The 12,245-nt window shown below is 55.4% G+C and overlaps 1 protein-coding gene across 2 annotated transcripts; it reads left to right on the plus strand.

Moving 5' to 3' along the window:
- The first annotated feature begins 4,864 nt into the window (after positions 1-4,864).
- Positions 4,865-11,432, plus strand: Fosb (FosB proto-oncogene, AP-1 transcription factor subunit). 2 transcript variants are annotated; one of them, XM_047529401.1, is made up of 5 exons: positions 4,865-5,548; positions 7,440-7,760; positions 7,998-8,105; positions 9,003-9,158; positions 9,299-9,440. In XM_047529401.1, the coding sequence occupies exons 1-5, from the start codon at positions 5,423-5,425 to the stop codon at positions 9,299-9,301; spliced, it is 714 nt and encodes a 237-aa protein (XP_047385357.1). In that variant the 5' UTR covers positions 4,865-5,422; the 3' UTR covers positions 9,302-9,440. The 2 variants fall into 2 exon arrangements, with proteins under 2 accessions (XP_047385357.1, XP_047385356.1); XM_047529400.1 differs by having other exon boundaries at positions 9,003-11,432.
- Positions 11,433-12,245: the final 813 nt, after the last annotated feature.

A 12,245-nucleotide genomic window follows, 5' to 3' on the forward strand; every position in this document is an offset into this window, starting at 1 on the left:
GGGTCCCGAGCCAGCGAGGGATCAGGAGGGCTTCCTGGAGACCCAGAGGAGTGAGCCAGAGGAAGCAAAGGGATGGCACTCTGGGAAGCGGGAGGAGCTCAGGCGGCTGCAACAGGAAGCGGAGCAGGAGAGGGGAGGCCCGGCACACGGCGCCCGCAGCTCATGCCAGGCTTCCTGGGCCACCGTGAACGCAGAACGCAGGGCTACTGGGAGGGGCCAGCTGGCAGTTCCCAACCTGGGCCGCTCTGCTTCCCTGAAGCTCCAGGAACACCCACTCCAGGGAGCTTCCAGGACCAGGGTGCCGCCCAGCCAGCCGGGATCTCCCACTATGTGATGCTGGGCCCCAAGGAGGCAGCAGGTGCCCGGGGGACCTCAGAAGTGACTGGCATGGCATAGAAGGCAGATGCACACATGCATGCTCCCCGCCTCGCTCTTCCTGTGCCCCAGAAACATCCACAGGTCCTGGTCTTGGGGCCCTTGTTGCAGAGGTTGGGCTCCCCCCGGGGCTTACGGAAGATGACCACTCCAGATCTCCAGGCCATTCATGGCCACGTGAAGAGTCCTGAGGTGCTGCTCCCAGGCTTAACGCCCCTGCGCCTCAGTTTCCTTTTCTGTACAAAGAGGATAACAATGAGTTACTTATGGGGTCAGTGTGGGGTCACGCCCCAGAGCACAGATCCTGCCTCTTCCCCTCACTCAAGTCCTCCCCCTCCTACCAGGATTGAGCCCAAGGAGTTGAACTTGACTTTTCTCCTGCACCCTCTGGAGGGCAGGTGTGTGTGTGCATATGAGGGAGACTGCGTGCATGTCTTCAGAGCCACCTGTTCCTTGGACATGGGAGGCACAGCGCCTAGGGCCCATGATCCACATAGGTGGCCCACAAAGATGGAGGGAGCTTATGTGTGTAAAAATCAGGATGAGCCAGGTGCAGTGGCAACTCAGGAGGCTGAGACTGGAGGATTGCAAGTTCAAGGCCAGCCTCAGCAAGGTAGTGAGACCCTAGGCAACTTAGTGAGATCCTGTCTCAGAATAAAAAGGGATGGGGATGTGGTTCCATGGTAAAGCACTCCTGGGTTCAACCCCCCATATCCACCCCCCCCACCAATTTTTTTTTTTAAAAGTCAGGATGACTTTTTTTAAAAAAAAAAAATTCTAAAACAGCATCTCACTAAGTTGCTGAGGCTGGCTTCGAACTTCAATCCTCCTACCTCAGCCTCTTGAGTCACAGGGATTATAGGCCACTATGCTGGCTAGGATGACTTCATTTTAATAACAAAATAAGCATCTGCACTATGCCAGAAACCTCATGGAATCCCCCACCCACCCCATAAACTGGGGACTGTTTCTGTCTTCCTTTCCCAGATAGGGAAACAGTCTCCAGATGTCACCAGCTCAAGTTCACCCAGATGTGAAGTGGTAGAGCCAGAGTGTGAGCTGAGGCCACCTGGCTCTAGGTTTTTGAGGGGCGGACGTAAATGCCCAGTGTCTGTGTGAGTGTGTGAGTGTGATGCAGGTAAACCACCCCCCACCCCAATTCTACATCTCAGTGTGAACGGTTGTGCAAAGCACAGGCTCTGAAGCCCCACACCCTGCATGCTCAGCCCACCTCTGCCAGGCACTTGCTGTGTGACCCCAGGTCAGTGACCTCACCTCTCTGGGCTTTTGTTTCCTTGCTTATAAATTTTAGTTCTTCCCTCTTATTGGTGTTATGAGAATTAAGATAGTAAATAAAAGCACTTGTGAAGAATTTGCTCGTTATTGTTGAACCGAAGGTGTTTCTGCCAGATGTGTATATATTTTTTTTGTGGGGTGGGGGTGGGGATGGGGATTGAACCCAGGGCCATTTAAGCCATGACCCATGTCCCCAGCCCTTTTTATTTTTTATCTTGACCTTGAACTTGAGAGCCTTCTGCTTTAGTCTCCCAAGTCTGGGATTACAGGCAAGTGCCACGGTGCCCTGTTCGGGAGGCGTAGCTCTTGGCCTGAATGTTTGTGTGTCTGCCGACCGTGATCTCCGACTGTTGCAGGTGGTGTGTGTGTGCATTAAGGTTTAGCAGTTCCTGTGTGTGTGGGGTCCGTCCCCATCCCTGTCCCTGTCATCTGAATTTGTCTCCTGTGTGTGTGGACGCGTGTCCTGTGTTTGTAGCCGTGTGACGGCGTGTGTCTGCAGGCAGGTGTGCCTGTGAGGCAGTGTCTGTGGTTGTGTGTGCGGCTGCTCGGGGGCAGATGTCCGAGTGCCCGAGTGTGGCCCTGTGGATCCTGAATGCACACGACGGCTTTGTGGATGCTGGGTGCCACCTGTGCTGTGTGTGAAGGTCTTGGGCGGCCATGGTGCGAACTTGTGTCTCCTTTATTCCATGGAACAGGAGCTGAGGGGCTTGGGACAGGAGACTGAGGGGTCACTCCCTGTCTGATGCCAGTGCCGAGTCATTGCCTGCTGGTGGCTGCTGTGTCATCTAGTCCTGGCAGCAGACAGAGGGGGCGTGGGGGAACCAGGTGAGGCTAGGCTTGTGTCTGGAAATCTCAACCACCCCTTATCGCCACCACCCATGTCAGTCTAGGCTTCCAGAGCTCCCGTCCCCTCACCACTCTGACGGCAGGGAATTAGGCTCTCCTGGGGAACAGGCGCCACTCCCTCCTCCTGTTTGGCCTCAAAACTGCTGTGTGACCCACAGACAAGCCCTCCCCCTCTCTGGGACTACAGAGTCAACATATTTAAGGCGCTTCTCCATCTGTGCCCAGGGCTGGGCCAGGCCATACACTGGGAGTGCGGGGGTCTCTGGGGCTTGTGCAGCAGCTGGGGGCTCATTTCTCAGTGGTGCTTCAGAGTTGGGGACTGTGGTATCAGAAATACTTTAGTTAGACTCTTGAACCCTGTTTGTTAACTGGGCTGCCCCAGGTAAGTTGCTTTATAACTCTGAGCCAAAGTTGCACACCATGAGCAGTTCCAGCTGATTGCAAAGTTTATAAACGCCCCACAAAAGTAAGCTACTATGACACGAATATCATTTACACAATCCCTGGACACAGGTTTTTCAGGGTGTTTCACCCAGTCAGGCAGGTCACAGAAATCAGGGAGGAAATTGAAAGAGTCGTAGTTCTCAGTAGGTCCCCCCTGGGCTGTGGTTTACACCTATAATCCCAGCTATTGGGGAGAGTAGGGCAGGAAGATCTGTTGAGTATAGGAGTTCAAGGCCAGTCTGGGCAACATAGTGGAGACCCTGTCTCAAAAACAAGGGTAGGCACTCCAGAATTTGACAATTCTAGGTTTGAATTTCTTGCAATGCAGTCAGGTGCAGTGACTCAGGCCTGTAATCTTAGTGACTCAGGAGGCTGAGACAGGAGGATCACAAGATCAAAGCCAGCCTCAGCAACTTATGGAGGCCCTAAGCAAAATTTAGCCAGACTGTCTCAAAATAAAAAAGTCGGAGGAGCTGGGGGCGGTAGTTCACACCTGTAAATTCCAGCAGCTTGGGAGGCTGAGGCAGGATGACATGAGTTCAAAGCCAGCCTCAGCAAAAGTGAGGTGCTAGGCAACTCAGTGAGACCCTGTGGCTAAATAAAATACAAAAAGGGCTGGGGATGTGTGTGGCTCAGTGGTTGAGTGCCGCTGAGTTCAATTCCCGGTAACACCCTCCTCCAAAAAAAAGGCGGAGGATGTGGTTCAGTGATTAAGCACCCCTGGGTTCACCCCTGGTACCTACATTAATAAATTTCTTGCAATGGGATCTTAGGCAAATCACTTGATGTCTACAAGTATCATTTTCCTGTTTTTATAAAATGAATGAAGTTTTTTTTTCTCCCTTAACTCCCAAAGTTGTTTTAAGGATTATACATCCAGTATTGGAAGATTTAGTCTAGGATCTGGTTCTTGCTAAGCGCTAAATATGTCTATTATTATTATTATTATTATTATTATTATTATTTTCACGCCCACTCATTTTTGCTGTCTCTTGATAAGTCTATAAAGCAGGCAGGAGAGGCCACCAACACCATCACTCAGGGGCTTCGCCCCCTATCGTTCTTATCTCCTCCAAACCTGCATGCCTCCCAAGAGCGGGACCGCGAGGCCAGCCGGGTCCAAAATACACATCCTTCGCTCTGCTGGGAAAAGTGAAGCTGAAGGTCAAGAGAGGGGAAACATTTTCCAAGCTCAGCGAGCCAAGGCAGAAGCTGAGACTAGCCTGAAGACTCGAACCCCACCTCCACTTTCACCTGGAGCATCACAGCCCTTGCAATCCCGCTCCGGACTCAGTTTCCCCGCCTACGTGGCTGCACCACACTAATTAGGGTCTCCTTTTGGAGATCTGCTCTTCCTCTCGATTGGGGGCGCTGCACCAGCGGCAGAAGGGCGGCTGGGGGCGCCAGAAGTTAAAGAAGACCCTCAAGTTGGGGGCCTCCCACACCAGGGTCAGCAGGGCCCTTCCCCGGACAATTTAAGCGCCTATTAATACCAGCCCCCGGGGCGGCTTAGCACTGCGCAGGCGCGGGCGGGTTCCGCAGGCACACGGGGTGCGCGCCGAGAACGAGCGAGGGATTCCCTCTGACGTCATTGCTAGGATACCAAACAAACACTCGGCCTCGCCGGCCGAGCTCCTTATATGGCTAATTGCGTCACAGGAACTCCGGGGAGGCGGGGCCGGGATCTCCTCCTGCCGAGTGGGCCGGAACGTAGCCCCCGAGACCCCAGAGGTTGCAAGGGTCATACAGGTGACCAAATAGAACCTAAGGAAGACCCCTTGATGAACAGCGCAAGACTCTGTTTAACCCGGACTAAGATTTTGGGAAGTTTGCGGAGCGCGGGGCGGGTGACGTAAGCAAGGGGGCGGGTCCCGGGCATATAAATACAGGCTGGCGGTTCTGGGTTTCATTCATAAGACTGAGAGCTACCGCCACGGCAGGGACACGCGGAGCCGGGACTTGGGGAGTTGATTATTGTGGTTCTTCTTCTTGAGGATCGTGAAATTTATTATTTTTTCCGGAAAGAAAGTTTTGGAAGAATTCTTCTAGATATTTCTTCGTGTATTTTGGAGGAGCGACTTTTTTCGTCTTATTACTCCCCTCCCCCCGTGAGACCCGCCGGACGCGTGGAAGAGACCGCACCCGAAGCGAATTCTGTAACAGCGGACAGCGCTTTCGGCTTCTGGGGGAGCGATCCCCGCTTGTTTCTGCGTCCTACGGAACCTGAACTTTCGGGAGGTCCAGCGGCATCCGTAGGGGTCTGGACACTTCAGAAAGACTGCACAGAAAGTTTGTCACTGTTGGAGCAGGACGAAGGCCCTCCCGGAGCTTCACCGAACAAGCTTACTTTGGGGACGCCCTCGGCTCACCCAGGACTCGCACCTTACTTATCCACCCGGTCATAGCCTTGGCTTCCCGGCGACCTCAGCGTGGTCACAGGGCCCCCCCTGTGCCCAGGGAAATGTTTCAGGCTTTTCCCGGAGACTACGACTCCGGTTCCCGGTGCAGCTCTTCACCCTCCGCCGAGTCTCAGTATCTGTCTTCGGTGGACTCCTTCGGCAGTCCACCCGCCGCCGCCGCCTCCCAGGTAAGTTCTAGATGATAGAGGTACTGTTTTGTAGGTCTTATATTTTAAGTTTAGGGTGATGAGAACACCCGCCACCCATCAAAGCCGCGCTAAAACCCAGGATGTGGAAGGCGCACTTTGCAAACTGCAAAGAATCGGGAGATGTTTGCAATCGGTCCTATGCGCGGAGCGCGGAGAGGGACTGCAGCTGGGCAAGCTTTGTGTGTGTATGTGTGTGTTGGGAGGGGGGAATGCTCCGCTCAGTGCAACGTGTATACCGCAGCAGAGCGCAGAACTTTTAGCCGGCTCCGGACAGTCCGCGGCTTAGATCCCCAACCTGAAGCTAGCCGAGTTAGACAGATGGGGGAAATCTCGGGAAGCTACTAGTAGCTTCTTCCTCTCTCTTTCTCCTTCCGAGTGGCGATTCTAGCACCGGGTCGCCCTCCACCCAGCGGGAAAGCGGGCCTCGAACCCTCAGCCGCGCTGCCTCCGCCTCCTGCGCTGATACGTAACGGGGGACCCGTGCGTAACGGCTGACGCGCTGGAATCCTCCGTCTGACGCGGGGCACGCACGGCGCGCGGCGCCCCCTTCGTCCGCCCCGCCCCTGACGTCCCGGGAGCGTTCTATTTTGGAACGCCGAGGCCACGTTGCTAAGGGAGGGGGCAGCCTGGCGTTCTGATTGGTCGCCGCTGCGCGGGCTTTGGCCAATCAACTTTCCCTTCTTATTTGTAGGGCTCAGTTCCCTTCCCCCTCTCTGTCCCCGGAACCCGTGGTTCCTCGGCGCTTGGGTCTCTTATGGAACTCTAGGAAGAGAGCGAGGGGACTCCTGACGCGACGAGAGTGACTTCTTTGTGATCCTATGGGTCTCAGAGGACCTTCCGGGGGCCTGGCCCCTCGGCTCTCAGGAGCAGGAGATGTCTGTTTGTGTGCCGGCATTTTTTCGGGATATCTAGTGGCCGTCACCTTCTTCTCCAGGCACACGGAGAAACCCTTTTATTCCTTCTGCTCCGGACGCCCGGTTCATCTGGTGTGTCTGAAGACAGGACTAGAACCGCTAGCGAGAGGGAAACCAGCCAGGTGGTCTCCAGGAGCTCCGCCCCCTCTGAGTTCCCAGGGCGCTGATTGGCCGGCGAGCCAGCCCGTCCCTCACCACGCCCCCCGGGAGAGTAGTTCAGCCTAAAGAGCAATTCCAGGATTCCACTTGCGGGTTGGGGGGCGATGAGCGCTTCTAGGGCTTGGGGGCGCGGGTCCTACACCATCCCCCCTCCGCGACAATCCGAAGGAGCCCGATTGTCACTTTTCTTTACCTGTCCGTCTACCTTAACCTGTCACTTGTCACGGTCTCACTGGGGAGAGGCAGTTACTTGAAACGATGCTCTCAACTCCTAGGCCTATCCCCCAACACCCTTTTAACTGGGATCCACGCCCCTTCCCGAGACCTCGCACAGAGGGGTGTGTGTATGTGTGTGTGTAGAGGAAGGCTTGGTCTAAGGCCTCTCCCTCTCCCTCCCCTTGCCTCTGGGGTGGGGGTGGGGTGTTGTGGCTGTGTGTGTGGCTGTGGCTCCGTCCCGGTGGTTCTGTCACCCGGCTGTGTCCAGCCTCCTCCCCACCCCCCACACCTAAGAGTCACCAACCCGGGGTGTGATTCACCACCCGCTGGAACTGTGCAACCTTTCCCCGAGGAAGAAGGAGGAGGTAGAAGCCAGTTGAGCAGAAATCCTCTCATTAACCACTGCGTCACGGTGTAGTGGAAGGGTGGGTGTTGTGGCTTTTTGCCTGTGACACACACATCCACACCCGCTCACCCTGTGCTCACTCACGGGGTCGGTGTGTGTTATGTGTGTTGGGTGTGTGTGTGTCGGTGTCTTTGTTTGTGTGTCTACGCCTGTGTGTGTATGTGTCACCCCGTAGGAGTGCGCCGGTCTGGGGGAAATGCCCGGTTCCTTCGTGCCCACGGTCACCGCGATCACAACCAGCCAGGACCTCCAGTGGCTCGTGCAACCCACCCTCATCTCTTCCATGGCCCAGTCCCAGGGGCAGCCACTGACCTCCCAGCCCCCGGCAGTAGACCCCTACGACATGCCAGGAACCAGCTACTCCACACCAGGCATGAGTGGCTACAGCAGTGGCGGAGCTAGTGGCAGTGGCGGGCCTTCAACCAGCGGAACTACAAGCGGACCTGGGCCTGTCCGCCCAGCCCGAGCCCGGCCTAGGAGACCCCGAGAGGAGACGGTGAGCATGGGGCATCAGAAGTTGGCCTGCTGGGGGAGAAAGTGAGAGATGCAGGAACTTTGGCACTGTCGGGTAGGGGTCTGCTAAGGTCTTAAGGCTGCAGAAACCCTGTCATTCCTGCTGTAGTAGAGGGTCCTGTTTTGGCTCTTGGGGGTTCTGGAAGAAGAGGAGGTTTGGCATGGATGGAGAAAGTGTGCTGTGTCCCCAAACCTCATGGCCTGTATCTCCCCTACTTAGCTTACCCCAGAGGAAGAGGAGAAGCGAAGGGTTCGCCGAGAACGGAATAAGTTGGCAGCAGCTAAATGTAGGAACCGAAGGAGGGAGCTGACTGACCGGCTGCAGGCGGTAAGGATGGTACCTGGCCAGGGTGAGGGTGTGCTGAGGGGCTCTCTCCCTGTTCTCTATCCCCTACCTCCAGCAGTGCCTCATGCTGGGATGAAAACATGGGTCTAGGGACAGTGGGACCAGGTGGGGTGGCCCTGGCACACACAGTTCCCTGCATACTTGTGTCCACTCCTGGCCACTCCTCGTGCACCATTCTCCTGGCCTTCCCACCTAGAGGGGAGCTCCAGTCATTTCTACATTTGGTCATGGGCATGCAAAATATTTTTGCCTCAGTTTCTCCTTTCTCTTCAACCCCTCAACAGATCTTCCGGGCCCCTTTTACTTTGAACATTCTGGGAGAGTCTGTGAAAGTAATTATCTTACCATATGTCAAATCCCCATCTTCTGCCCCAGCTACCCACAGTTCTCCAGAACTTGGGCTGGTGGCATTCACCCAAACCCCCTCCTCTCTATGCCCTATCTCAGCCTAAGAGTTCCCTACTTTATGCCTACTGTGTGGTCTGCTACACCTTGAGAAAGCCAGGGAAATTCTCTACTTCCCTACTGGATCTCTTCCCTGGGAGCTGGAGGAAAAACAGCAGGGATGACATTGAAAACCCATGACAATTGTTTATTCACTCAACAAACCTCTGAGTACTTCCTGCACACCAGAGACTTCCATGTGCACCTGGTCTCCTTCCCAGCCATCCACTGGACAGATGGGGAAACTGAGACTTGCAGGAGGCAAGTCCTCCAGCATACTGGGACTCCAATCTCAGGGGCGTTTCCTTTGGGTTCGGAGCTGCAGCTTCCAGCTCAGCAGCAAGTCTAGGGGGAGCCAGGAGCCACCTTCGCTAGTCACTGATGGACCTTTGCTCATTTCTCCTTCTCTCCTCTGACCTGGCTTCGGGGCCTCAGGAGACAGATCAGCTGGAGGAAGAAAAGGCAGAACTGGAGTCGGAGATCGCCGAGCTCCAAAAGGAGAAGGAACGTCTGGAGTTTGTGCTGGTGGCCCACAAACCGGGTTGCAAGATCCCCTACGAAGAGGGGCCCGGGCCCGGCCCCCTGGCGGAGGTGAGAGATTTGCCGGGGTCAGCATCCGCTAAGGAAGATGGTTACAGCTGGCTGCTGCCGCCCCCGCCACCACCGCCCCTGCCCTTCCAGACCAGCCAAGACGCACCCCCCAACCTGACGGCTTCTCTCTTTACACACAGTGAAGTTCAAGTCCTCGGCGACCCTTTCCCCGTTGTTAACCCTTCGTACACTTCCTCGTTTGTCCTCACCTGCCCGGAAGTCTCCGCGTTCGCCGGCGCCCAACGCACCAGCGGCAGTGACCAGCCTTCCGACCCCCTGAACTCGCCCTCCCTTCTTGCTCTGTGAACTCTTTAGACACACAAAACAAACAATCACACAAGGGAGAGAGATTTGGACGAGGAGGAGAGAGGGGAAGAGACAGAGGGTGTGTGACCTCCCTGACTCTTCTGTCTGACCCTCTGCCGCCACTGCCATCGGACAGGAGGACCTCCTTGTGTTTTGTGCGGGCCTCTTGTTTCTGTGCCCCGGCGAGGCTGGAGAGCTGGTGACTTTGGGGACAGGGGGTGGGAAGGGAATGGATACCCCAGATACCTGTTGGTCCTCTCACTTCAATCCAACCTCTGGGGATGGGTGGGCGTGGGGCGCGGGAAAGGGTGCGTGCGGGGAGGGCGGGGGCTGGAGGCGGGGCGGGAGCGCGCAGAGAGGCCCAAGGAGGACAGGCCACCCTCCCACGCCCTCCCTCGGGGGCTGACCAGACCGGCTCCCCCGGCACCCGACCTTGGCTTATCTATCCCACGTTTCCATGAGGTTAGAGCCTCCTCTGGGCAGATTTGAGCCCCCCAGAGGGCAGCCGATGGCCCCTCTGAAGACCTGCTTCCCCTGCAGACCTGTTCTGAAATGTGAACTTCTCCCCGCCATCAGCCGCTCCCTCCGGGCAGAACCGGCCGGGATGGGCCCCTCCCGCTTCCTAGGCCCCCACCTCATCGCCGCCCGCCCTCCTTTCCGACTGCAGTATTATGCCAGCCCCTCCGCCGCCCTGCCGTCCTTGTTGGGCCTCTCTGGGTTCAGGCAGCAGGGGGCGCTGCGCCGCCGTCCTGCTGGAGTGCTTTATACTGTGAATGAGCCGCCGATGGCGGGTGGGCCGGGTGGGCGACCCCCGCTCCCCAAAGCCTTCCTTCGGTCTCCCCTTCCCCACCGTCTCCTGCCCCCGGACAATGAGTTAGATCCAAAGGGGCGACAGACTCGAGGCGGGACAGTGATCTGTGCCCCCGGCCTCTCTCCCCTTAGGACCCTGGGCCGAGCCCTGGCCTTTTTCTTTAAGGCCCTGCCTCCTTCCCCGCCTAGGACGCCAACTTCTCCCTGCCCTCGGCGCCCCGTCCTCTCTAGAGAGGGAGCGAGGGGCTCGGCAGTCTCCGGAGAAGTTTTAAGGGCTGAGGCTTTGGCCCCCGACCCCCAATATTTTGGGACTAGCGAACTCGGAGGGGCTGGGCTCCCACCATCCCGCCCCCGCCCCTCCAGCCCGAATCTGGGTCTGGCTGTCCCACCCCGCCTGTCCTTGTGCTTCACCTCCCGGGAATTTCACCCGGAGGCAGATTTATATTTTTTAATATGGGGGGTGGGTCCCGCCCCCTCCGTGCTGCATGGACCACACATTCCACGCCCGGCCCAGACCCTCCCGAGCTATTTATCCCTTTCCTGGTTTCCGAAAGGCACTTATATCTATTATGTATAAATAAATATATTATATATGGGTGTGTGTGTGTGCGCGCGTGTGAGTGTGTGAGCGCTTCTGCATTTAAAAGCGTGCAGTGGAGTTGGAAACTGCTTCTGGAAACTTCGAATCAGTCCGTCTCTGGCTGTCTCTATCAGACTGTCTCTCTTCTCATTGTCTAGGCCCCTCCAGCTGTTCTGACAGTCCCTGACTGTCTTCCAGAGTGTCTCTTCTCCGCCTGTTTTTTCTCTGGCCATGTCCACCTGTCTTCTTTCTGACTGTCCCTGATCCTCCAGCTGTCTGCTGACTCTGGGTTTGTTGGGGACATGAGATTTTATATTTGTGAGTAAGTTGAAGGATGGGAGATTTGTACGAGCTCTAGAGCCTCATCGTTGAGAATTCTGGGTGCGAGTGTGAGACTTTGTGCGGGGCCTGCCCCTGCCAATCACAATTTATTGACTCCCCAAACCCCACTCCATGCTGTATTTGTGATTCTTTTGTATTTTGCACCTGACCCGGGGGGCTGGGGCAGGCTGGCATTGGACTGCTCCCCTCCCCCCTTGGTTCTGCACTGTCGCCAATAAAAAGCTCTTAAAAATGCACGCACCAGGCCTCTGTGTCTATTTTCTCTTGGCATTCATTATCTGGCTTCCTTTCAGCAGGAGAAAGTAAGGTTAGATTGCTAGGAAGACTATGCACACCCACAAACACACACAGGAACTCTACAGCAGGATAGAAGGAGGCTAGACAGTCAGGAGGCCTTCCCATGCACACAGACCGTGCCTCCTAGTAAGGAGGCAGAATATTAGCTGTGGGGTGCTGATGGGTTTCAGAGGTGTCCCAGTGACGGAGAAATTTAAACTGAAACTTGAATGTCCAATGGCTTAAGCAAAAGTTAAGGGGGTAAAACCTTCCATAGGAGAGGTTTTAGAAATCTGAACTTCCAACAAATGGAGACCATTCAGGCTGTGAACAGAGACCACAGAATTATATAAACTACAAAATCTTGGATGTCTTGCATTCAAGATGAGTGTCCTTTGTTTGTGTGACCAATTCTTTTGTGTTATGAACATATTGAGCTGGACCCAGAACTAACTAAAAAAAAAAAAAAAAAGTCACTTTGTCTTTTCCAAAATACAGCGGAGCCATCCCCACTGCAGATTCCTAGGCCTCTCTTATCGCATGGCAACAAGTAATCTAGGAATGGAGTGGTTGGTGGGGTCATTTGAATTTTTTTGTTGTTTCTTTGTTTATTTTTGGTACCAGGGATTGAACCCAGGCGCTTAAGTCAGCCACATCTCCAGATCTTTTTGGTTTTTATTTTGAGACAGGATCTCACTAAGTTATCGAGGGCCTCCCTAAGTTGCTGAGGCTGGCTTTGAACTTGCAATCCTCCCACCACCGAGTCAGGCTTA

This window comes from Sciurus carolinensis, chromosome 16 (genome assembly GCF_902686445.1).
Source record: "Sciurus carolinensis chromosome 16, mSciCar1.2, whole genome shotgun sequence".
In the NCBI taxonomy this organism is placed as follows: Eukaryota; Metazoa; Chordata; class Mammalia; order Rodentia; family Sciuridae; genus Sciurus; species Sciurus carolinensis.

Coding starts and splice junctions, on each gene's coding strand:
- Fosb (XM_047529400.1), top strand. CDS start 5,423: ATGTTTCAGGCTTTTCCCGGAGACTACGACTCCGGTTCCCGGTGCAGC. Junction 7,761..7,997: donor GGAGACCCCGAGAGGAGACG/GTGAGCATGGGG, acceptor TCCCCTACTTAG/CTTACCCCAGAGGAAGAGGA. Junction 8,106..9,002: donor TGACTGACCGGCTGCAGGCG/GTAAGGATGGTA, acceptor TCGGGGCCTCAG/GAGACAGATCAGCTGGAGGA.